The sequence below is a fragment of the Festucalex cinctus genome, chromosome 6, assembly GCF_051991245.1.
Source record: "Festucalex cinctus isolate MCC-2025b chromosome 6, RoL_Fcin_1.0, whole genome shotgun sequence".
Taxonomy (NCBI): Eukaryota; Metazoa; Chordata; class Actinopteri; order Syngnathiformes; family Syngnathidae; genus Festucalex; species Festucalex cinctus.
Genome location: NC_135416.1, coordinates 14,857,501 through 14,882,843, shown reverse-complemented (window position 1 = coordinate 14,882,843; position 25,343 = coordinate 14,857,501). Strand labels below are relative to the sequence as shown.

General features: G+C 44.0%; 1 protein-coding gene across 1 annotated transcript in view; it reads left to right on the top strand.

The window, feature by feature from the left end:
* LOC144020562 (dolichyl-diphosphooligosaccharide--protein glycosyltransferase subunit TUSC3) overlaps window positions 1–25,343 on the top strand; it is a 58,180-nt gene that overhangs the window by 19,106 nt on the left and 13,731 nt on the right. The window contains exons 3-6 of the mRNA XM_077524171.1: window positions 17,219–17,336; window positions 20,702–20,842; window positions 21,925–22,065; window positions 22,153–22,242. Of these exons, the coding sequence (XP_077380297.1) occupies window positions 17,219–17,336; window positions 20,702–20,842; window positions 21,925–22,065; window positions 22,153–22,242 (490 nt within the window). The remainder of the gene's footprint in view (window positions 1–17,218; window positions 17,337–20,701; window positions 20,843–21,924; window positions 22,066–22,152; window positions 22,243–25,343) is intronic.

Genomic DNA, 25,343 nt, shown 5'->3' with positions numbered 1-25,343 from the left:
GAATGTGTATATCTTCTTTATCAGCTGCTGTTTACTTAAATCTACAAAGTATTTATTGTAACGATAAGTTTAAAACATTTGTAACAACTATTGCCTAGGTCCATTTCACCCTCTAATTTTTTTTTTTTAAGTTTGCTTCTCCTGAAGCAAATTCTCTGCAGTGCATGAATATGCCAATGCCCAGACAGGATCCAGCCTGGTCAGCTCTACAGGTGGTCCTTGCCACCAACAAAACTCTTTTGAAGCCGCTGACCAGGTGACAAAGGAATTCATGCGTCTGCCGAAGGAGTGTATTTCAAGCAGTCTGCTCGGAGCCCGAACAAATGGCTCCAATGGTTTGGAATACACAAATGACCGATCAAAGGAATGTTCATGACTTCTTATCAATCACAAAAGGATACTCTGGCGCCTCGCCCTTCCCGGAACGTCTAGATGGAGCAACAACACCTCCAAGTGGCGAAACTTGGAACTATCCTTAGTGACAATTCACATAAGTAACCGCATTTTACACATTTATATCATGATAATTCTTGACAGACAACTGAACTACGAATGATTCATGTTATATCTTTGTGTGTATGAACATCCTATTTCATGTGTACTCCATAAAGAATGAAAGATAATCAATGTCTCTCAGTTCAGTCAGATTAGACAAGTAGAAGTTACCTCACAAGTTAGTTTATGATGCATTAATTACAATGTGTGTTAAACGGGTTGTGTGGGAAAACTGATTTGCCAGACTGACCAAATTTAATGCCAAATTATTAATCTTTTTAATAATTTTCCTCTGAGAGTCTGCGCGAGCGAACAGAAGGGTGTGCCTTCACCTGCTCGCCCCACCCAGAGACTATAAAAACACGAGCAGACCACTGCCCGCTCTCTTCTTTTTTTTGCCCTCCTGCTCTCTCGCCTGTTCCGGCTCTCACAAGCCTCTTCCAAAAACTCTGGCCCGACTTGCAAGTGGGCCAGCCAGGCTGCTCGAACCCTTTGTCTAAGAAACTTGCAAACCACGTGGCTTTTTCTTTCCTGGCAGGATCCGTTAACGAGATCGGATCCTCGCGCCACGCCACGCCAAAGCAAGTGCAAACTGCAACGCTGACTAAAGACTCTTTCGTTTTTTTTGTTTTTTTGTTCCACTATCGGTGCTCACCCGCCCGACCTTCTCGGTCCCGGGTACACTTGCAACGCACCGCCGGACTCAAGGTTGTGCACCTAAGCCGCGCACCGCACCTGCTACTCGGTGGCGCTCCGCCGCAGTGCCAACGCACCTCCAACGGCTGGCCTTCCCCGTACGCAGGCGCGTACTGACCGAGCTGCAACACCTGAGCTCGGACAGCTGCCCAGCAGAACCAACCTCGGCGAGGATCAACCTCGCCGGATCACCAACCAATCAAGGGACGAGCCGCGCAACTACGTCAGGCCCCTGGCGCGGCTCCCTCGCTAACCTGTGGAATAAACCTTTTTTTTTCCTTGCCTTTTTCAACGAACATTGACTCTTTTTTCCCCCTTGTCAAAAAGGCCGCCACTTCTGTTCGTTGCTACGCAACTCCAGGGCTCGTAAGTGCGCTTGATTTCTACCTCGGCGTATCCACTGTGTGCCACTTACGTTTGAAACATCACAAATCTGGCAGGTCAAATTTTCTCTTTTCCCTGTTTCTTTATTCATTCGCATTCCTTCCTTATTTTCATTCGCTTTATTTTATTTCTCTTCTTCTAACGGTAGAATAGTTAGATAGGCAGTATTTTGATTCTGTAGTGTAGCAATCGTGAATAAATGCATGTTTTATAAACTTTATTCCGCCTAAGTCATCTGTGTTTCCGAGTGGATTATTATTCTTTTGTTAGTACAACGAACCACTGAATATCGAGTGTGGCGACTTTAGATTATCAATGACTGATGAAAGAAGGATTTTGGTCGTTGGTTGCTCCTGTTAACAAGCAAATTCAACGTGGTGCCCCAGAGGTTATCGAGGTAACTACAATTTACCTCTGTAACGTCCAGATTATTAATTCGTCCAAAAGACGACCCAATTATCGCTACATAATGGTGCCGGCCGTGTGAGGCTACAAAACATAAGAAGATCCACTCGAAAACACAAGACTTTGGACGTGAAAAGTAAAACGCATTTCACGTAGTGTACCTAATCATTTATCTCTGTGCAAAAAGGTAAACATTTCTTCTTACATAGAACTGCACTGACTTTCCCCTTCAGCTTTGAATCGAGCGTCTGGTTAGCCGCCATCTTGCGTGTGTTACCACGGAGTGACGTGCTATAAGTAAACGAGAGTAACGGGATTGATTGTTGGAATAAAAGTAAGAGCCGGTCACCGTTTGAAAAAATAGTGGCTTGTATTTGAAAACGTACGTGATAGAACTCGAGTTGTGCAACTTTTAAATTTCAGCTGGCTGAATTTGAAGTTGTTTGTCTTTGTATTGTTGTGTTTCCGGAAATTGTGGGAAGTCACGTGACAGCCTACGTGCGTCGCGTTGACCCGACTCGAGTTACGTGCTTCGGAGTAGCTAACCGCGAGCAACGTAAACGACGTCCGAGTCACTTTCCCCGTGTTCCTCCTACACCTAGCTTGTGGGAGAAGTTTGAGTCGTGACTGAGCTTTTGTAGCCGCCGACTCAAAGTTTCAGCTCGTGGCGAGCGGATTAACAGAGCGCTAAGACGTTAGCTGCTTACCTGTACCGTGTACGCATTTCCACAAGGTGGCGCCATAGTCCTTGTGAAGAGCTGTGTGGCTCGTGGAGGCGTGGTTGAGTACCTCCCCCTCCCTTCTCATTGGCGAGTTTGAGCCACGCCTGTAGACGCCCCGAAAGGGAGCGGGTCTCGCAGGTTGTCAGCTGTCAGACAGCGTTTGAGCTGTCAATAGACAACTGACCCCCCCACTGCTGCTTTAACGCCGGTGGTCCTTGCTCCGCGATAATTCTGATTCAATGTCACTTCACATTGCTTTTTGAATTGTTTTCCGTGTCGAGCGTTGTACTTAGTGAGTGTCGTCACCGTTAGTACACAAGGATAATAAAAAATTTATCCACGTCCGATTAAACGCAGTTGTAGGCTTAATTGACTGTTTGCGTTTAAGGATTATAGTAATAGCTGACCGCATTCTAGCCTTTTACGCTGCCTAGCGTGAGAGTAATTACGGGTGCATCAACAAAACATACTGCTGGGTCAAATTAATACAAAGGAACTATTTACACTATTGTGTTTTTCTTTTTTTCCTCTTTTTTTTCGTATTCCCTTTTATCCAGTTTCATACTAGGCTAACTAGCTATATTCTTGACTTAACATTCCACTTAATTTCAGGTTTTGTGTTTGTTTAGTTGGTTTGGTAGACCTAGTACTATTATTATTATTTTCTTCCCTTTTATTTATTTTCTTCTCATTTTTATCCATTATTTTTAACTTTGTTGTTTTTGTTTGTTCTTTTGTTTTTGTTTTTCGGTTGTGTCTAGTTAATAAGAAGGTGTGAGTTCGAATGAGCTATTATTAGAGAGGCAGCTCTAATATTTCTGTATAGTTCTGCAGTTTTGTGTCCCGAAAACCCCGTCCACAGGACATTTGCATGAAACTGTACTGACACTGTAACCAGTCATTTGACTAAGACTATTAACCCCTTTTAAGTTTATTTCCCCCTTTTTCTGTTTTATTGTTTATTTAATTTAATTTTAATTTCAACTTTTAACTCGACTTCCAAAAAAAAATTTTTTTTGTTTGAATTTTTTTTTTGATTTAGCTTTTGGGATTGACCGCTGTAACATTTCAGAGTTACTCCGTCCCTCATTCAAGCTATTCTTTGCTGAGTGAATCAAGTTGACGTTAGTATTATTAATTTTTTTTATTTTTTTTTCATTTTTATTTATTTATTATTTTATTTTTGTTGCTGTTTGTTTTTGTTTGTTTTGATAACTGGAATTGATTTTTCACAACTATAGTGTAAGCTGTGGGTTGCATAGCCCACTACAAATCTTTTGCTTTTGTGGCAATTCCCCTTTTGATAATTTGAACCCAGTGTGTATTGTTGACGATAATACTTGATAGCGGTAGTTAGCTAACTGCGTACGCTGATTAACTAACTATTAAACGCTAGTACAAGTGTGATCGTTTAAAAAGCTATTGACAATATGGCATCACTCCGAGAGACTCCCAGCCCCTGTGAGAACCTAGATACCTTGGCTCAACTGGTGCAGAAGCTGACCAAGGACTTCTTACCTGGATACGCTGAGTCTATTAGGGATGCGGATGTCAATACGCTAAATGATAACCTCGCGCAGCTCATGAGTGACGCTGAGACCAAAGCCCCAAAGGACAAGTCACTCATTCGAATGCTCGGATGTCTGACTTTGAACCTTGCCGCACACTTGAAGCTGAGCGATGCCGAGGACTGTCAAGTGAAACACCAACTTGACATGGCACAACAGCAGAGCGTGATGCCACGGCACAGCTTGAAGCCGCCCACGACCGAGTGAAGGTCATGGAGACCCAGCTGGATGACGTTAAAGCGCAGCTGGATGAGGCAGAAGCCCGCGCAGATGCGGCGCTAGCCGAAAATCTGGGCAGTGATGCAGATGAGTCTGCTTTCACTCCCGACTCCCATCAAAAGATTGGTGAGTTAACCCAAGCTCTCGCGACCGTCGAAGAGACAAATCGAGAGCAAGAAAAACTGCTGAGATCCGCGGCAAATGAAATTCACAAACTAAAAGCAGAGGTGACTGACTTGACTGAACGACCGTCAAAAGACCAACTTCGGCTAGCAGAAGCTAATTACTTTCGGGTTAGTTCGTCGCTAGCTCAGTCAACCGATGAAGTGAAGCGCCTCCAAGTTCAGGTACAGACCTTTAGGGAGGAACGTAATGCCGAAGTGGACCGCTCATATGACCTGCGAACTAAATTAGCATTGACTGAAGCCGAGGTTACCCGCCTCCGACAATGCCAGCAGGAATATGAGGCAGAGTTAGCTCATATTAAACATGAGTTGCAACGCGCGCAGCAGTTGAATGAGGTCTCCCGAGGAGCCTCCCGGCCGGGAGCTCCACCCCCGCACAGACCTCCTGATCCCAGAGCCACAGCACCACAGCTCAAACTGTCACCTGAGTCCGGAACCGCCTGGAGGACGCCGCCGGTGACCACCGCCGCTTTAGGCCTGGCACCGCCGATGGCCGCCTCCCCACACGCTTTAGGGCCATCAGGTGATGACAGTTTCCAACGTGGACCCATGTCGACTCCCCCGTTGGAGGGACAAATGGGCGTGGCCTGGAAAGATTTGGACAAGCTGGCTCGAAACATAGCAAAATTCGAACCGAAACCAGGGGGGTCCCACAACACAACAGAGTATTTGAAAGACATCAACTATCATCTCCAGAGGTTCCCAATGGCAACCGTGGAAGATAAGTTGTACTTGATCAAAATGACGTCCAGCCGAGCAGTCAACAGACTGCTGGAACGGCAGCCCGCTGATGTGTTGTCTGACCCTTTGGCACTGCACCAAGCCATCTCACGCGAGTTTGACAGTTCTCCTGGGTTGTCGGGCATGGAAGTCGCCATGTTCGTCAAACAGGGAAAGCAGGAGGCTCCTCAGGCTTTCTATAGTCGTCTTCGCGATGCCTATTTTGGGACTCGTAACGAGCCCAACATGGAGGAAGATCCTGGTTTTAAAACATTGTTTGTCCGAAACCTCCAACAAAACCTTAACCACTATTTGGGACTGGCTTTGTGTCCTGAGACACTGAATAGCTCGCAGCTACGTGACTTAGCAGCTAGGGGCTATGCAAAGCTAAAATTATCCGCCCCCAAGGCAGGCGACGCAGGAATTTATAAAGTGGACGTGGGTCCTCCTTCAGAGCTGGAGGGAGCTTGCTCCTTTGCTCCGAGGGAAGACCAGACTAAATCCAAAAAGTCAAAACAGTCCCGCGCCCCGCGAAACCGGAAACCGCGCTCCAAAACCGACTACTCGCGTGACGAGAAAGCGGACGGAGAAAAGCAAGCTGACGACCGCCGGCGCTCCAAAGTTGCTAAAGGAAAGCCCGATTCGCGCTATCATCCAAAACGTGATAAAGTCGAACGCGTACCAGCAACCGATTCCTGCCGCGAGTCCCGGAACCGCCAAGCCGACTCCGAGACTGACCACCACGCAGTTGCCAGCGGCATATTGAAGGCACTCCTGAAATTGTCAAAAGACTCGTCAAAAGACCCGCCTTTATGACTAACCGACGGCCGGATGCCCACTGAAGTGACCCACCAGCAGAGGTCACCAGAGGGGCCTCCAGTAGCCGACACTCAGACACCTACTAAACTGCCTTCTGACTCAACAATATTGGTACTGCAGGCTGATCCAAACACAGTAGACCCGCAAGTATCGCGATCAACCGATGACGTGAGACCGTTCCAACAGCTTTTAGGTGACCTCACCACCAGGGGGATGGCTCGTAAATTCTATCTGAGCGTCACCCTGGAGCGAGCTCTAACCTACGAAGCCCTTGTAGATCCCGCCGCGGACATCACGGTGATGTCCAACACGGTGTTCGAACAACTCCGCGCCGCGTCACAAGCTAACAGTCGACCGCTCCGCCTACGGCGGTGCCCACTCACCGTTAGCGCTTTCTCACCTACTAACACAAAGCTGGAATCTGTCGCGATGGTACACTGGTCCATTGGCCCCATGGAATTCATCCATCCAGTCTATGTGGGACCCATTGAGTCAGTCCCCCTTCTTATTGGCCAAGACCTGTTGTTCCGCTTCCAACCCATCATAGACTACCAGAGACTCCAGATTTGGGCCCAGGTGCGGCAGGCCCTGCCGACATTCCCTTCGGGCCCTGACCAGGCTCAGCTCTGCACTGTGACTCGGGCGCAGCCACCCCACGGGGAAGCAGATGCCCCCACAGGGAGCTGGGACACGACACAGTCCAAGGCAGGACCCCTCGCGTCCCCGACAAAGGACCGGCTGAGAAGCCACGACACCTTTCTTTGTGACCTTGACCCACCCCCACCTGATGCAGGGTACGCCCCACGCATCATCGGAGGTGTCCACGTGCAAGGTGCACCTGTTCTTGACGCCGTCCTCGCCTTGTGGGCTGACAAATCAGCCATTTCTGCAGCATTCGCTGACAACTTGCGAGATCTCGACCCGAACATTCTTTTCGTCTCCAAGTCTTGCCGGTTTCCGTTGAACACGGAACCTCCTCTTACAATAACTGCAGTGGGCGTGTGCGCCTTAAACCTTCAGTGGAAGCAGCACTCACTGACCCACTACTTCTTGGTTGTCCCGGACGCGCCTCACACCCTTTTTGTGGGTGCAGATTTGCTTGTTCGTCTTGCCGTCCATGTGGACACCATCAACAACGTGCTTTGGTCCCTCACCAACTCGGAACCTCTAGCTTGTGTTCCCAGTCTTCCAAACATGAAGTCCGGACAGACCATCCCAGATGCTTGCGAAGTCTTAAACGAGGATGAAGTGATCGCTCCGGCGACCACGATCAACATTCCGGTTCGCTTGGTGGCACGAGCTAACCAGGTCTTGAATGCTCGCTCCGCTTTCTTTCAACCTTCATCGGAATTCATGAACCTGTCGTTACTCTTGGAGGCCACGCCCATCGTGGACGCCTCCCTCACCACTCAGATCTTGGTTCACAACCCCCTTTCGTACGACGTTCGCATACCAAAAGCGACCCGTCTGGGCCTGCTCATCCGTTCCGACTTCCACGACTTCACTCTAACGGTGCCTGTGGTTGGACACATCCCATCTGACTTGTTCTTGACTGAAGACACCGGTGGCCGAAGACTCACCAGGCCATCTCAGCTTGTTACGGTCAACCCTGCCGGTCCCACCAACGATGAAGACATCGTCCGAGTGGACCTGGGGACAGACCAACAACTGGTGATTTATGCCTTGAGCGCGTTGCCTCCAACGCCCTCGAGCATTCCCTCTGGAAACCCAGAGAAACCTCAACCAACCACGACTCCAAATGGGGACCTTCAACCGTACCCAGAGTTCGAGGAGCACCTCCAAGAAGTTCTGCACCGCGCCGACGCGCTCCGGTCCGAACAGGACCGCGAACGTTTGCGCACCGTGTTAATGAAATACACACCGTCTTTTGCCAAGGACTCCTTGGATTGCGGGTTGACGGCACTACATGTAGTCCGCATCCCGACTCAGCCCGGCGCTCCTCCAACTTTCGTGCGCCAGTACAAGATTCCGATAGCTTCTTACGAACCAGTACAGAAGACTATCGACGCCATGCTGGAAAAGGGCATCATTCGCCCCTGTAACAGCACCTATTCGGCTCCATTGTGGCCAGTCTTGAAGCCAAACGGTACATGGAGACCAACCATTGACTATCGCAAACTGAACCAACAGGTTCCTCTTTCGCGATGGCCCATGACACAACTTGAACAGGAACTTCCCAAGGTTCGAGATGCCAAATTCTTCACCACCATCGATGTGGCTTCGGGGTTCTGGACGATCCCAGTAGATCCCAGGGATCAATACAAGTTGGCATTCACCTTTGGCAACAAACAGTACACTTTCAACCGGTGTCCATTCGGCTACGCCAACTCGCCAGCCGAATTTAACATCTTCCTCAACAAGGCGTGCCCTGATGCCGCCGCCAGGGGCAACCTCATTTATGTCGATGACATTATGATGAGGAGCTCCTCTTTGGATGACCATTTGATGGAAATCGACCACGTTCTTGGACAGCTGTCTTCTGCAGGTGCCAAACTGTCCCTCCTGAAAGGTCAGTGGTGTCGCACGAAGGTCAACTACGTGGGGATCTTGGTTGGGCCGAACGGGATTGAACCACAATCCAGCCGTATTCAAGGCCTTCTTGACATCAAAACCCCCACCGATGTGTCAAAATTGCGCAGCTTCCTTGGCGTGTGCAACTATTCGCGCCAGTTCATTGAACACTTTGCTGACATAGCACGCCCTCTTACTAACCTGCTGAAGAAAGACACGCCCTTCGATTGGGGTGACGAACAAAACAACGCGATGAATATGCTAAAACAAAAGCTGGGCTCCGCTCCCTGTCTCGCGTACCCCGATAGCAACAAGGAATTTTTCTTGGAAGCAGGATTCTCCGACCATTGTTTGAGTGCGGGTCTATACCAAATGTACGACCAGGATAAACGCGTCGTGGCGTACGCCAGTAAAACGTTGAACGGCCCTGAGTTGAAATACTCCGACTGCGAAAAAGCCCTGCTTTCCACAGTATGGGCAATCAAACATTTCGCAAACTACATTGGATGTCAAAAAGTAACGATTGATACTAACCATCATCCGGTTACTTTTCTTAACAACCAACGCATTCGAGACGGTGTCGTAACGAACGCGCGCATTGCCGGCTGGCTTATGGCGTTACAAAGTTACGATGTTCGAGTCCGGTACGCGAAAAACGCAAAGTTACCACTGGGTACCGATCTAGCAATTTGCCAGAACTGTGTGTTAACTTCCCCGACCCCGCCAACAGACGTCGCCGTGGCACCGATGCCGGAATTCACGCGTCACCGCTATTTTGAGGAACATGTCTGCAAAGACATGCCTACAGCTTACGTGGATGGCTGCTCTTACCACCACCAAACCCAGCTGCAGGCTGGGGTGGGCATCGCTTGGGTCGACGACACACCGTGCAAACCACTGCTATTCCAATTGGGCCCCCACTCTTCTCAATATGCGGAAATCGCTGGCATCCTGATTACACTCAAATTAGCAGTTGAACACGGTGTCACGGTGCTGGTTATCTGCACTGACTCAAACTATGCCCGCCTCGCCTTCACCTGTCATCTACCGGTGTGGCGTCGAAATGGTTTCCTTACGTCAGCGAAGAAACCCGTTAAACACCGCGACCTCATTTTGACATGCGACCATTTTGGTTTCCTCCAATGATATGCATGTCTATTGGAAAAAGGTCCGGGGACACTCAAAAGTCCCAGGACCTGACAAACATTTTAACGACCTAACGGACACGTTAGCCAAACAAGGGGCCCTCAACGGGACTCCTTGGACATTTGATACAGCTTGGCTGCCCACCCAGCCCACCCTGGAGGTCCACGTTCTCACGCGCCGCCGCGCTGCGGCCGCCGCTGAGTCTCGCGACGCCCCCACACGGACCCCTACGGGGCCCGTGACGTGCGTACCGCCCGTCCGAACCTCCGACTTGGTCGCCCAACAGGCCGGCGACCCCGCGCTTTTCAAAATAATTCAGCACCTTTCTGATCCTGTCGCCAACCCCGTGTCGCCTGACGCGTTGAGTGACGACAGCGACCTCAAAGACTTGCTCTCCGTGCTGCAAAGGCTGCGTCTCGTTAAAGGCCTTCTGGTTTATGACTCCGCGTCTCCGCCTGCCCTGCGGTTGGTGGTTCCACGGAGCCAAAGGGGGGTCTTGCTAACATACGCCCACGACGCGCCTTATGCAGGCCACCGCGGATTCAAGGCCACTGTCACCGCACTACAACAGGTGGCATACTGGCCGCGCATGCATAATGATGTAGCAACCTACATCAAAGGATGCCTGGTTTGCTGCCAGTTTCAGCCAGCAAACCCGAGTCACCGAGCACCACTCCAACAGAAAGGAGTCAACTTCCCATGGTCTGATCTCCAAATTGATTGGGTGGGACCACTGGTCAGATCTCTGAGAGGGAACAAATACTTTCTTACAGTAGTTTGCGCGTTCACCAAGTGGGTAGAATGCCTGCCTGCTCCAAACGACACCGCACACACCACTGCATGCCTGCTGATGAACCACGTGTTCTCCCGTTTTGGGTTGCCCTCACGGGTTAACTCAGACAGGGGAACCCACTTCACAGCCGAGGTGATGCAACAACTTTGGCAAATGCTCGGAATCAAGGCCCAGTTGCATATTAGCCATCACCCGCAGTCATCAGGACAGGTGGAGCGGACTAATCGCACCGTGGTAAATTTGCTGAAAAAGTTTGTTGTTTCCAACCATCGGGACTGGGACACCCGACTCCCACTGATCCTCATGGCAATTCGAGCCACCCCTCACGAATCCACAGGGGTGGCCCCTTTTGAAATGATGACCGGACGGCGAATGACGCTCCCCCTGCACCTGATGTACCAGCCAGGAGAAACAAACCTAGCCACGGCATACACGGCCTCCCAGTACGTGGAGGACTTGCAAGCCCACCTCCGAGCCACGTTTGCATTTGCCCAACAACGGCTTAAGCAAAGTGCAGAAGGTCAGAAAACCTACTACGATAGGAAAGCCTCACAAACCGAGTTTGAAATAGGTGATCGAGTATGGTATTACTTGTTCGCGCAACCAAATGCTAATACTCCGCGTGCCCAGAGGGGCATCGCCCGAAAATTTCTTCCCCGGTGGTCAGGACCACATGAAATCGTCGACAAACTGTCACCCGTCGCCTATCAAATTAGGATGAATAAAGGACGTCAGGGGGACCAACTGAGATGGGTCCACCGAAACCAGATCAAAAGTCACTGCGGGTTTGAACGTCTGAGAACGCGATCGAGCGAATCTCAGGACCAGCATACGTGCGGAACTGACAAAGGGGGGTCACCAGCCGACTCCGAGTCAGCGACCCAACCGCCACCTTCGACAGACGTGCCAAATTCCGCCGACCGACCTCGCTGACTACGATGTTTGAAAGTATCACACGTGCAAAAGGGGGGTCAACACCCCGCTGCACCTACCGAACCCCTCAGTGATACCATACCGAGCGACGCTAATCCGCTTGTCTTTGTTGATTGCGAGAGGTTAGCATACTGTGTTTTGCTACTTATTTGCAGACGCTTGGTGCAACACTTAAGGATACGGTCCTAGCTGTAACACCGATAGCATTATGCAGAACTAGACTAGACAACTACAAAATGATTTGCAACTCAAATTCAAAAGATTATGTACACTCAAGGTGTTATGATACTTATGAATGGTATGCTGCGTGAAATCAGTTTTTGCTAGCCATAAAAAGCTCCCCCGTACTTAAGGCCTTCAAAAGCAGGTCAGAGTACTCTTTTTAAAGCGTTAGTGAGTCTAGCTAATCTAACTAAGCCCCTTTGCCTTCCTTCCCTTAGTCTAGCGCGACTGCCAAGGATACTCTGATTTTTTTTTTTCCTTCCTTTTGCTCCCTTTTCTCCCCTCCTCCCTTTCTTTCCCTTTTCCCTTCAGTTATTCTTGGATAACGCACGACTTTTGGGGTGTTTAATTACACCATAGGAAGACGCGATAGCTAAGTACCTAGCAACGATAGTGTCGCGCTAACCGACCTAAGACTTTTTTTTTTTTTGACGAACACCCCCAGGGGTGGAGATTTGCACCGACACGCAGGTGCCTGAGACAACCTCCCCGTCTTTATAAGAGAGTTATGGCCTGAGTATAGTCCCGGGTTTTTGAGTTTTAGAAGGCGACAGCCTCTTTTCTCGTTCTCTCTCTCTTTTCTTTAATTTGCTGTTCGTTTCCCCTAGTTACTCATAATATGATACTAGCCTTATAGCCTTAGGAAAAGTTTTCTTCCTTTTCTTTTGTTTGGAATTTCGCGTCTTGCGTCTTTCCCAGGCCCGCGCCTGTTTTGGGACCCGAGTCCCTCAGTTAGCTGACACAGTACCAAGTTAGACACACTGTTAACTGAATACACATAGAGACACATTGAAAACACACAGACGTACCCTGCACACACATAACCAGGCAGAGGTTAGGGAAAAGTGGCACCAGTGGTATGTCTTCAGTGTTGCAGCAGAGCGTGAGTGGGACTCCGGCCGGCTGACCGTGGCCTGGACCCTGGCCACGCATCATCTGGACCCGCCAACCTGGACATCCTGAAGATTCATCCCGCTTGACGAAGGGGGGTCTGTAACAACTATTGCCTAGGTCCATTTCACCCTCTAATTTTTTTTTTTTAAGTTTGCTTCTCCTGAAGCAAATTCTCTGCAGTGCATGAATATGCCAATGCCCAGACAGGATCCAGCCTGGTCAGCTCTACAGGTGGTCCTTGCCACCAACAAAACTCTTTTGAAGCCGCTGACCAGGTGACAAAGGAATTCATGCGTCTGCCGAAGGAGTGTATTTCAAGCAGTCTGCTCGGAGCCCGAACAAATGGCTCCAATGGTTTGGAATACACAAATGACCGATCAAAGGAATGTTCATGACTTCTTATCAATCACAAAAGGATACTCTGGCGCCTCGCCCTTCCCGGAACGTCTAGATGGAGCAACAACACCTCCAAGTGGCGAAACTTGGAACTATCCTTAGTGACAATTCACATAAGTAACCGCATTTTACACATTTATATCATGATAATTCTTGACAGACAACTGAACTACGAATGATTCATGTTATATCTTTGTGTGTATGAACATCCTATTTCATGTGTACTCCATAAAGAATGAAAGATAATCAATGTCTCTCAGTTCAGTCAGATTAGACAAGTAGAAGTTACCTCACAAGTTAGTTTATGATGCATTAATTACAATGTGTGTTAAACGGGTTGTGTGGGAAAACTGATTTGCCAGACTGACCAAATTTAATGCCAAATTATTAATCTTTTTAATAATTTTCCTCTGAGAGTCTGCGCGAGCGAACAGAAGGGTGTGCCTTCACCTGCTCGCCCCACCCAGAGACTATAAAAACACGAGCAGACCACTGCCCGCTCTCTTCTTTTTTTTGCCCTCCTGCTCTCTCGCCTGTTCCGGCTCTCACAAGCCTCTTCCAAAAACTCTGGCCCGACTTGCAAGTGGGCCAGCCAGGCTGCTCGAACCCTTTGTCTAAGAAACTTGCAAACCACGTGGCTTTTTCTTTCCTGGCAGGATCCGTTAACGAGATCGGATCCTCGCGCCACGCCACGCCAAAGCAAGTGCAAACTGCAACGCTGACTAAAGACTCTTTCGTTTTTTTTGTTTTTTTGTTCCACTATCGGTGCTCACCCGCCCGACCTTCTCGGTCCCGGGTACACTTGCAACGCACCGCCGGACTCAAGGTTGTGCACCTAAGCCGCGCACCGCACCTGCTACTCGGTGGCGCTCCGCCGCAGTGCCAACGCACCTCCAACGGCTGGCCTTCCCCGTACGCAGGCGCGTACTGACCGAGCTGCAACACCTGAGCTCGGACAGCTGCCCAGCAGAACCAACCTCGGCGAGGATCAACCTCGCCGGATCACCAACCAATCAAGGGACGAGCCGCGCAACTACGTCAGGCCCCTGGCGCGGCTCCCTCGCTAACCTGTGGAATAAACCTTTTTTTTTCCTTGCCTTTTTCAACGAACATTGACTCTTTTTTCCCCCTTGTCAAAAAGGCCGCCACTTCTGTTCGTTGCTACGCAACTCCAGGGCTCGTAAGTGCGCTTGATTTCTACCTCGGCGTATCCACTGTGTGCCACTTACGTTTGAAACATCACAAATCTGGCAGGTCAAATTTTCTCTTTTCCCTGTTTCTTTATTCATTCGCATTCCTTCCTTATTTTCATTCGCTTTATTTTATTTCTCTTCTTCTAACGGTAGAATAGTTAGATAGGCAGTATTTTGATTCTGTAGTGTAGCAATCGTGAATAAATGCATGTTTTATAAACTTTATTCCGCCTAAGTCATCTGTGTTTCCGAGTGGATTATTATTCTTTTGTTAGTACAACGAACCACTGAATATCGAGTGTGGCGACTTTAGATTATCAATGACTGATGAAAGAAGGATTTTGGTCGTTGGTTGCTCCTGTTAACAAGCAAATTCAACGTGGTGCCCCAGAGGTTATCGAGGTAACTACAATTTACCTCTGTAACGTCCAGATTATTAATTCGTCCAAAAGACGACCCAATTATCGCTACACATTACATCTGCCTTCATCGACTCGCCTAAGGGGACCACTATTATCATGTCTTCACTCTCGTGAGAGAACAAAGTTACGAGAATGTGACGTGTATTTGCCTGCTTTGGAACAGCAATACGTGCCATGCTTTTCAATACACAAATGAGCGTGGAAAATCATTCAGAAAAAGTTTCTTAAAGATTCCACATCCAGTGAAATTTCCACAAAAACAGGTACTCTGTGGACACATTCAAAATTTGGAAAGCATGCATCACCCTTGTGTTTTGGGACTGAGTAGAAGAGGCAAGCAGATTGGCCGTACGCTCATACAAAATGTGACATCTTGTGTAATTTCAGCACCATGGACAGCTCTGTATGAAATCCTTGTGATCAGGGTGAAGCAAGGCCTGTATACATGCAATATGTTCCATTTTCTGGTCTTCTCATCTATCTATCATTCATTGATTACACTAATCAAGCAAATGTTTGATTTTTATGGATGCAATTCGTCATGCCTGGGACGGACCGAAGGATGACAATGTAACCGCAACAGGTTTCAATGCACGATAGAAGCATGTATCTCATGCACAGTTGATGTTCTTGAGTGATTGACAATTTCTTATTATTTTTTAAAAGCAGTTGTAATTTTAATATCTTTTTTAGTGTTTTTCTAAACAAAGGACCAATAAAAATACCATTAAAATACCAGATCGATAAGCAGTACTGGTAAGAATAATAGTATTGTAACAAACACATGCAAATATTTTTGAGTCTTTCATTGCTATTCTGTCTAACTATATATTTGCGTACCTTAGTTGCAAAATCACAATTAAACATACAGACAGAAAGAGCACATAGCATAAAAGTTGCTTTCTTTCTTCCCACTTCTCACTGCAACACAGATGCCTTGACACCACATTATTTTATCAATAGAAACAGTACACGATTACGGAGTCATTACGGTGTGTGAGATGCTGACCTGAGCTTTTTTGTGAACAATTATATTAACTGCACGGCAAGTATGGATCATTACTGGGGTCCTCACATCATAATAATCTCTGTAGCTCTGCAATTGTTGACACTAATTACTAACATCCTCGCAGAATGATTACATTACTGTACTAATAAAAGTTGGATCCTACCTGTAAAAAATGACAGTTTTGTATTAATGAACCACTTAAGTTATGGATATTTGGCTTTGAGATGAAATTTATGGAAAATGTAAAAAGTTCACGCGGCAGCGATATATCATGAAAGTAGGACATTTAAGTAGAAGGAATACACTGCTGATTTCCTCATCTCAAACAATTTATTGAAACAAAAGTTAACTCTGCAGCAATTTTGGGTACACCCCAACAAAAAATGTCAACATCTCAATAACTTGCCATGTGCCCTTGAGCATCAATTACACTTCAGTAACCTTCCCTTGCATTTTGATTTGTGACAGTGTAGTAAGATATGATGCTGTTTTTAGTTAAAGCACAGATTGAAATTGTGGATTTGTTCAAACAATAGTAACATTATATTCATTTGTGTTCCATCAAAGTTAATAAATGGGCGCTGCTGTCATCCTTGACAACTGAATGTGGATTCATCTGACTTTTTATAAAGATTGGAGACACTTCAAACCAACCCGACGGCTGCGGAGATAACAGTATGACGTCTCTCCACAACGTAATGAGTCCTGACAGGCAACTTTTCAGCATTCTGAGTCATCACAAAGGCACCTAACGCAAAACAAAGTGGTGAATCACGCACTGGGAAATTATGCAGAAATAAATATAATAAGTAGAAAACAGCGCATGTTGTAAGTGTGTCCTTTTGTGGGGGTGAAAAAAAAATTCAGTCACTCTTCGAAAGACTCGAAATTAAGACACAGTATGTGTTCCCCTGTGGATCGCTTCTCCCACTTTCACCTGTTTGCTGACTTTTTGTTTTTTACCCCCATTTTGAACTTGTCTTCCATTTTAAAAATTGGATTCACTGTCAACTCTCATTTAAACACTTTTTGTGCTTTTTCTGAAAGTGCGAAGATGCTCGAAGACGCTGCCAAAGAAAAATTGTAAAGACAATTGAAAATTGTAAAAAAAAAAATTTTTAATTATTATTCTGTAAGGATGTACAATAACTATTTTGGAGAATTGTTATTTTATGTATCAAAAGTACCAGTGGTGTCGGTATTGGTGAATACTCACACTGGTATATGTCTGGAAAAATATGGTATTGAAAATCCCTACAAAATGTACAGTGTTGGCATCTGCGATCTACAGTAATGTGCTTGCTGGCAAAGAGAATGCTTCGTATTGCAACTACTCTAATGATTATTTGTTTTTATATTGTTTTTTTTTGTGTTTTTACTTAAAACTGTCAATTAAATGCTGAGCTTGTCTTGTACCTGGTGTTTTGTCCTCATTACAATTGTTTGTCACGCTTACATCTTCCAGGCAAGCAAATGAGGAGTACCAGGTCCTGGCAAACTCATGGCGCTACTCATCGGCTTTCTCTAACAAGCTGTTCTTCACCGTAGTGGACTACGATGAAGGAGCCGATGTTTTCCAACAGGTGACGATGTCATTGCTTTTTCAGTGTTGTCCATTCTGCAACTGCTATATTCTTTTGCAAAATGCATACAACATGATTGCACTTAGTGATTTTGTCCTCGTGTTGAAACTATCCAAGGCCCATACGGCATTTGCTTATTGATTCATTTCATTCATTTTGGCTGGCGAAACTCAGAGTTGTTTAAACTTAGTGTTTGAGAAAATTGAGACAATTTTCAACACTCATATCGGTCAATATTTGACGAAATAACATCCACTTTGGGACTGACTGATAATATTGATATGTGGAAAGAATGTGAAATTGACGTTTTTGCCTGAAGCCAGCGTGGGAAGTTAGCTCGATGTTTTGTAGCAGATTTTTATACCAAAGCTACTTTATAGTGTACACTTTGTTTCTTTTGAAGTCAGTCACAACAAATTAGCCTTTTCAACGGAAACATGATGCCACGGCAAAATTCCACGGTTGGTGATTTCTTTCCAGAAAGTGGTTGGTTCTTGTGTTGTGGTTTTGTGTCTTCTTCAGTTCTGTTACATGAAACAGATTTAATCATGGTGTGGTAGAATTTGTGTACTTTTGTGTCGTAAAAATATCTCAATATGGTACAACGAAAAAGCTCCCTATCTGAGTTACCCACACTGATATTCGATATATACATCTCATGACAAATATCAGAATTTCATCACCATTATCATGATCAGGAACACCAATCACCTTGCAGCTGAAGTTAGTGTCAGGACGTAGGAGCAAAAGATTGAAAATAAAAAAAATGTTGCATGTTGCATTTTTTTCCTATTAACTCTTTCACGCCCAGCCATTTTGACTGAAACAATCCCGGCTGTTTGACTGGATTTGGACTGATTTTGCAAGGCCCACAGAATATTATGTTCTAGTGCTATAAAACATGGACACCTACTAAAAGAAAGCTTAGACTCTCTTGTCATCAGAAAAAAAAAAAACACTGGGGGAAAAAAAATTGTTGGAACATGGCTGATCTCTTATACTCTTCTGCCACTTGATGGCCGTTTTTTGTAATACTACCATTGCTTTAAGCGACTTCTTCAGCTCAGAAGCTATATTAAAGCATTCTGTTTGCTATAGCATAAAAAAAACTAAACAAAAAAACATAGAAATGTGTTTTTGGGAATGAATGAGAAAGTATTAAAAACGTATTCATACGTTTTTGGGAATGAATGAGTTAAACCCCGTCACTGTTGAGGCCATTAGGTTAAATTGCCTCTATGCCCTTTTCAAAAGGCCTCTTTTCACTGTGCATTATGTATGTGGGTTGTCGTGGTTGAGTACAGGTCCACATAGACCACACATATCAAGATCCGGTCCTCAAGGGCCTGAGTCCTGCATGTTTTTGAGGTTTCTCTACTCAAACACACCTGATTCAATGATCAGGTTAATTATCAGGGTCCTGCAGAGCTTGCTGATGAGCTTAAATATAAATCAGCTGTGTTGAACATGCGGAACCTCTAAAACATGCAGGACTCAGGACCTCGAGGACCGGACTTTGACACCACTGACGTAGACTATAAAATACAGGTACTAAGGGGTCCAATTTATATTTTAACCTGCCCAGCTGGCATTGGGTCCTCCCCCATGTGGATGTGGCTACTAACCAGAGACCCAGGCCACCTTATCTGTCTCCTCTCGATGTGGGGGAGCAACGCCTCGACTCTGAGCCTGGAAGACAGAGCTTGTCACACTATTTGAAAGGGAGAGCCCAGACATTCTTGCATCAATCTGCCTTTCAATCTCCCGCTTCATTTACCCAATAATACTTGGACTCTTGTACTTGAGGCTCCACCTCGACTTGAAGAGGGCACTACACCATTGAAGACCGAGGACCATGGTCTCAGATTTGGATATGCAGATTCTCATCCCAACCTATTTTTATTCCACTGCAACAGAACTATTTCTTTACAAGCAGATGTGTATACTCACCGGACTTTCCCGAACACCTAAGGTGCAACCTAGAACGTTTTTCATACTCCCATTTTTTTTTTTTTTTTTTTTTTTTTTAATGGCTCGATCCATGCTCGCAGTCCTGTTAAGAATGACTTGCACAATTTTTAGGACATTATTTAAAATATAATCATGAATAAATGCAAATGAGGCCATTTTTGTTTAGATTAATTATAGATACATTATCAGCAAAGGCAGCATATCAGATCATAAGTGAAGATATGAAGCCAAAGTGAAGCTGTTGGAGGTTCTCGTTTTTGGCGGCAGTCTGCCTGTCATGCTGGAGTCCTGCTTTGCTGCAACAGGTCCTGGAGGCATTGAAGGCATCAAAGCAATGATCAAATCAGAAGATTATTGCGGCATCTTGGAGCAAAATGTATGAGCCAGTGTCTTATAAACTCGTTTTCAAGGCACAGTTCTCAAACTGAATGGAAAACCCAGCAGCATAATAAAAGAATAGTTGGAAAAGAAGCAATGAGTCTTGACCTAAATAAGCATTGAAATCCTTTGGAGAGGTAACACTTTCTATTGCAAAAAAAAAAAGGAAGCGAAGGAAAGACTTCTGAAAACTTTAAAATAGCTTCAACACCCAGTAATGGGAAATTGGTTGATAGTTCCAGCACACATGCAAGCGGATTCCAGACTTTTGCCTTTGCTCTTTCAATTGTATTTATTCTGGAAATTAATGTGATTCCATTATTTTTTGCAGTTACCGGTAAATTGATTTGATGCCAATGTTACAGCAATAAATAGGGTAAAGTTGGGCTGTACAATTAATCGAAATTCTATTACATTTCATTTATCACACTCTACAATTACAAAATCGGCATAATTGTAAACAAAAATCAACTATTATTAATACTAATAATATTGAGTCGTTCACATATATATATTTGCACCTTTTTATTTTAAAATGACTAATTTAATAAATGTAGTTTGGTCCAAGAGGAACTTGCATAATTATAGTGTTTGAAAGAAATGTGTCTTCATTTAATATTTTTTTACATGTTTAAACATTTTCTTGTTTTGTACCAAAAAACAAATGATTGTCTTAATCGAGATTTCAATTATTATCAAATTAATCATGATTAATATTTCCTTCATAATTGAACAGCCCTGGGATAAAGTCAGTTATTGTGACAGCCCTGGCTCAGGAGGTAGTCCTTGGACTGCCCCAGGGGCAGTTGTGGCTACTGACGTAGTATACCACCACCAGAGTGTGAATGTGTGAGTGTGTGAATCCATTGTGAATTATCATTATTATTATTATTTACAAATTTGTGTTTACCAGTCTTGTTTTAATTATTGCAGGAAATCTTGAGATTTAAATCACATACGACTTGCATGATGTATCTTACCTTAATACTCGATTAAATGTCTGTTTTTATCTCTAGTTGAACATGAACAGCGCACCAACGTTTATGCACTTTCCAGCAAAGGGAAAGCCAAAAAGAGCGGACACATTTGACCTTCAGAGGATTGGCTTTGCTTCAGAGCAGCTGGCCAAATGGATTGCAGACCGTACAGATGTGCAGGTATGTTATACACATGATGAGTGTTTATGGGCTATTATGATGAGTTTATGATGAGTGAAGACGAGCACCCATGTTAGCAAAATGGCTATAGCACACTCATTTTTTATTATGCCACCAGCCTGTAATTCAAAAACAATGGTGAAATTGTCATCTGGTTATTTTATTGTTCACATAGCTCAGTGGTGTCCAAACTACGGCCCGGGGGTCATTTGTGGCCCGCCGTCCATTTTTTAGTGGCCCGCGACATATATAAAAATGGCATTTGACTCAGTTCAAATAAAATAAAAACAAAAATGTTTGGAGGTGGTCAAAGTAAGAAGGGACGGTGTCGAAAAACAGGTGCTATTAAAGGTTATTTTAGTTCACTAAAATTAACGAAAAAAATAAAACTAAGATTCAAAAAACAATATTGTTACTGAAATAAAATAATTTTTAAAATTATTTTGATACTTTCATTATTTTTCACATACAATTAGTACCTTTAAAAACACATTTCGCAACTTCCTGTCGACTGAAAATGACATCACAAGGGCTCAGGTAACCAATCAGAGCTCACCTGTTTTCTAGGTTTGGTCATGTGACATTCACAAGCTGAGCTGTGATTGGTTACCTGAGCCCTTGTGATGTCATTTTCAGTCGACAGCAAGTTGCAAAATGTGTTTTTAAAGGTACTAATTGTACATGAAAAATAATGCAAATATCAAATTTATTATAGAAAAAATCTTCATGTTTGACTGCCAAAAATGGCTAAATAAGTAAAATATCCCTTTAAACACTATAAAAAGAAAGAGAAAACATTCCCTTTCCATCAACCATATATTGTGCACAAACAGGTTACACAAGCAAAGGATGTGCGTCAAAATGTTAAGTTTTATTCCCATTTACTTTTTGATTGCTTGTTTACAAATGGTACAGCCTCAGGCCTGCCTGCCCACACTTCAAGTGTGCATGAAAGAGAACCTTGAACTGCTGAATGGACATTTTGGGAGGCTGATCAGACATAACAAATAAAGTGTTCTTAGTTTTGGTTGTTGTCCAGTTTTGACAAGAGTAAAACAATTGCTTTATGTCGTCCTCTCTAGATCCGCGTCTTCCGTCCTCCTAATTATTCAGGGACCATAGCTTTGGCCCTGTTAGTGTCTCTTGTCGGAGGTCTACTTTACCTGAGAAGAAATAACTTGGAATTCATATACAACAAGACTGGATGGGCCATGGCAGCACTGGTATACACCACTACTTAAAATTGATCAAATGGTTCGAATAATGTTTATGAATATATATATTTGTTTCTCTCTCCCACTTTGACTCAGTGTGTCGTTTTTGCAATGACTTCTGGTCAGATGTGGAATCACATCAGAGGTCCACCCTACGCTCACAAAAACCCACAGAATGGACAAGTGGTAAGTGTTACACTGTGCTAGTAGACAGACACGCACTCACATACACTCCAAGCAATCCCTTTTCATTCCATTGTTTCTATCTAGCGTTTGGCTATAGCCCTCTTGTGTAATAATGTACTTGGTACTGTTGCCACATGCTAGCAGGTCAATACTGGGCCAGTGTGCCCATGTGAGTCTGTTCTACAGCTGTGAGGAGTCTTCAGATATTACTTGGACTGTAGAGACAGGTCAGAGTCATCTTGTCCCAGGCACGGGAAACGTGTCTTTTTTTTTTTTTTTTTTTTTTTTTTTTTTTTTTTTTTTTTGGTTAAAGTAGCGGTCTCTTTTTTTCATTGCATGTTTCTTTTTCTTTGGTTTCCCTAGTGTTCCTGGACACAAGAAACTTACTACCACAATGTGTGCATTATTTTAAAGCCGATTGCACGTATTTTCAGATGCTACGTAGTTTAGCCGGTCATCATTCCATATTTGTTTAATTAAATGTGAAATTGAATTATATGAAACGATATGAATGAGAGTAGGCGCCAATCAAGGGAAATGGGTTGAAAAAAAATCTTAAAATTGTTTTGTTGTTAGCTTGTTTTATAATTGTTTACTTTATTTAAGGTTATCTACAATCAAGTTTGTGTTTAAAAAAAGAAAACTGGTTTATTAAAATCTGATTATTTTGGTGTTAATTTGTAACTACAATGTTCCCCGGCTATATTGTGGTTTGTCATTTAGGCCCCTGCTATATTGCAGGTTTTGAAGCAACTGTTTTATTTTTTTATTATTATTATTATTATCATTTTTTTTTCGGGGCGCAGGTGGGTGTTTACACTATACTACAGTATTTACTGTAATACATAAAGAAAGGAGAGCCAGAATCGCTAATGCACTTTTCAGCTATTTATTTGAATGCAGGCAGACGACTGAAACCACTCCACTGTCCACTGTCCTCAAATGATTTGTCAAAATACAATCACTTCTTTTGTCATTCCTGTCACATACAGCACTAACCAATCTTCAACCAATCTACTTTTTCTCTGTAGCTTCTAATCTAGACTGATTTGCCCCATATCAAAAAATCAACCAAAATAGCAACAGATAACACTTCGGTAGATCCTGTGTGAATGACCCTCATATTTTTATATGTGACCGTTTTCCACCTTCTTTCTTCTTTCTGTGCTCTCCCGATCCCTCTTTCCCCTCCATTCCAGCAGTCAATGGCTTGCACCTGCCAGACGATATTAAAAAGATATCTCTCTTATCGTGTCTGTGCCCCTACCCTCCTATTTTTGTTACTTCCTTTTACATTCCTGTCTAATCTTCCGCTTCCCTCCCCATATGTGGCAGCCTCCCCAGACAGTGTAATTCTTTCAAAATGATGAGCGACTTAGGCCAGGTAGTCCTTTTTTTTTTTTTTTTGAAAGGATTTCTAAACTGACGAATAGTACTAGCGGGCAGATGCAATTTGCTTGAGCTTCAACACTGCAGGCATGAAAATTCTGCCTGTTCATTTTTGCTCACACATGCACAATGGGACAACAACACAATTGTGGATGGAGTGACCCACCTACAAACAAATAAGGTATGAGTAATCCAATGGAATGAATGAAAAGGGGAGAAGCACAATCACTCATATTTGCAAGAATGCATGGAGCATGGAATATTAATTAAGCAGTACCAAATAGACAAGATAGCGCACCCTTTTAAATATTCAAGCCTGCGTTTCTGGCTTCCTATCAACCACTTCTTTGTTTGCACACTATTAGCTGAGGACACTGTTACCATATTTCCAGCTGATTTCACATGATGGGGTGAAAACATTTTTTGGCAATTGTCACTGTGTTATAGAAAAGCAGTTGTTTTTTGTATCCCAAAGAAACATCAAAACACTTTTATTGCCTTGCAAATAGAAGACTTTTAGTTTGCAGGACACCACTGTGTTTTTCATGTTGGCGAGCATGTGCAGTAAGCTATTCCGTCGTGTGTGTGCGTGTGTCTCGTACTGTTTCTTGAAACCACATGGGACGACTCCAACGGTTCACTTAGAAAGTGAGACAAATCAACCTTCAGGCTGGACTTTTGATCAAACCAGCAGATCATGACCAATAGTCACTCTCAGTAGTAAGTGAGATGCAAAATAAAGAAAATAAATATGATGGTCAGCATTGAAATAAACAAAAATGTATGAATAAGATGCAATTATAACATGTTCACTTTTTTTTAATATCTGTTTTTGTTTTTTTGTCTCTCTTATCCAACAAGACCGAAAGAGGCGCAAACATTTTATTTTATGGTTTTGTGCAGAATACAGTTTGTCATGAAAAGTATTGGTAGTAAGGGTCATGCCATGTCCGCTCCACAATGGCAGTCATTGCTTGAGGTCAATTTATTGCTTGTCACATGTTTTGGCAACACCATGGACACCTGCTGAAATCAACAGATAGTGGGTTCATGCAGCCAATTAACAGTGGCGCCTCAAGTGTGTGGCATTATTTTATATCATGGCCACTTGCAAAACATACAAGCCTATCCTCAAATATAACAAAAGCACAAGTGGGGTACACTATCAAAAAGGACCCGCTGAGGCTAGCTGATGATCATCGACTCCTTCAAAGTCTCACAGACAATCAGATCATATAAACCTCATTCGATCATCACCCAGCTCAACTATGGGTTTGCTACAATACATTATAGCATAGTATTTTTTTTTTTAAATTATATCAATACTTTAATTTTGGAGTGTAGCAGGTAGTGACCCTGAATTTGTGTTACATTAATTTTTGTTAGTTTTACAAGTTCCAAATATCTGAGAGGCAAGGTTATTTTAGTTAACTAAAATGGGGGAAAAAAAACAAAAAAAAACTAAAACTAAAATTCGAAAAACAATTTCGTTAACGAAATAAAACCAAAAAATGTAATAAATAAATAATATTTATATAAATTAATAATAATAATAATAACAACAACAACTGAAACTACATTTTATGTTTACAAAACTAAAACTAACTATAATTATAGCAAAAATAAATGTACTTTGTTTTAGTCTTTGGTAATTAATTTAATGCATGAGCCTTTGGAGATGATTTTAAATGTGATTTTAAGTAGATTTACTT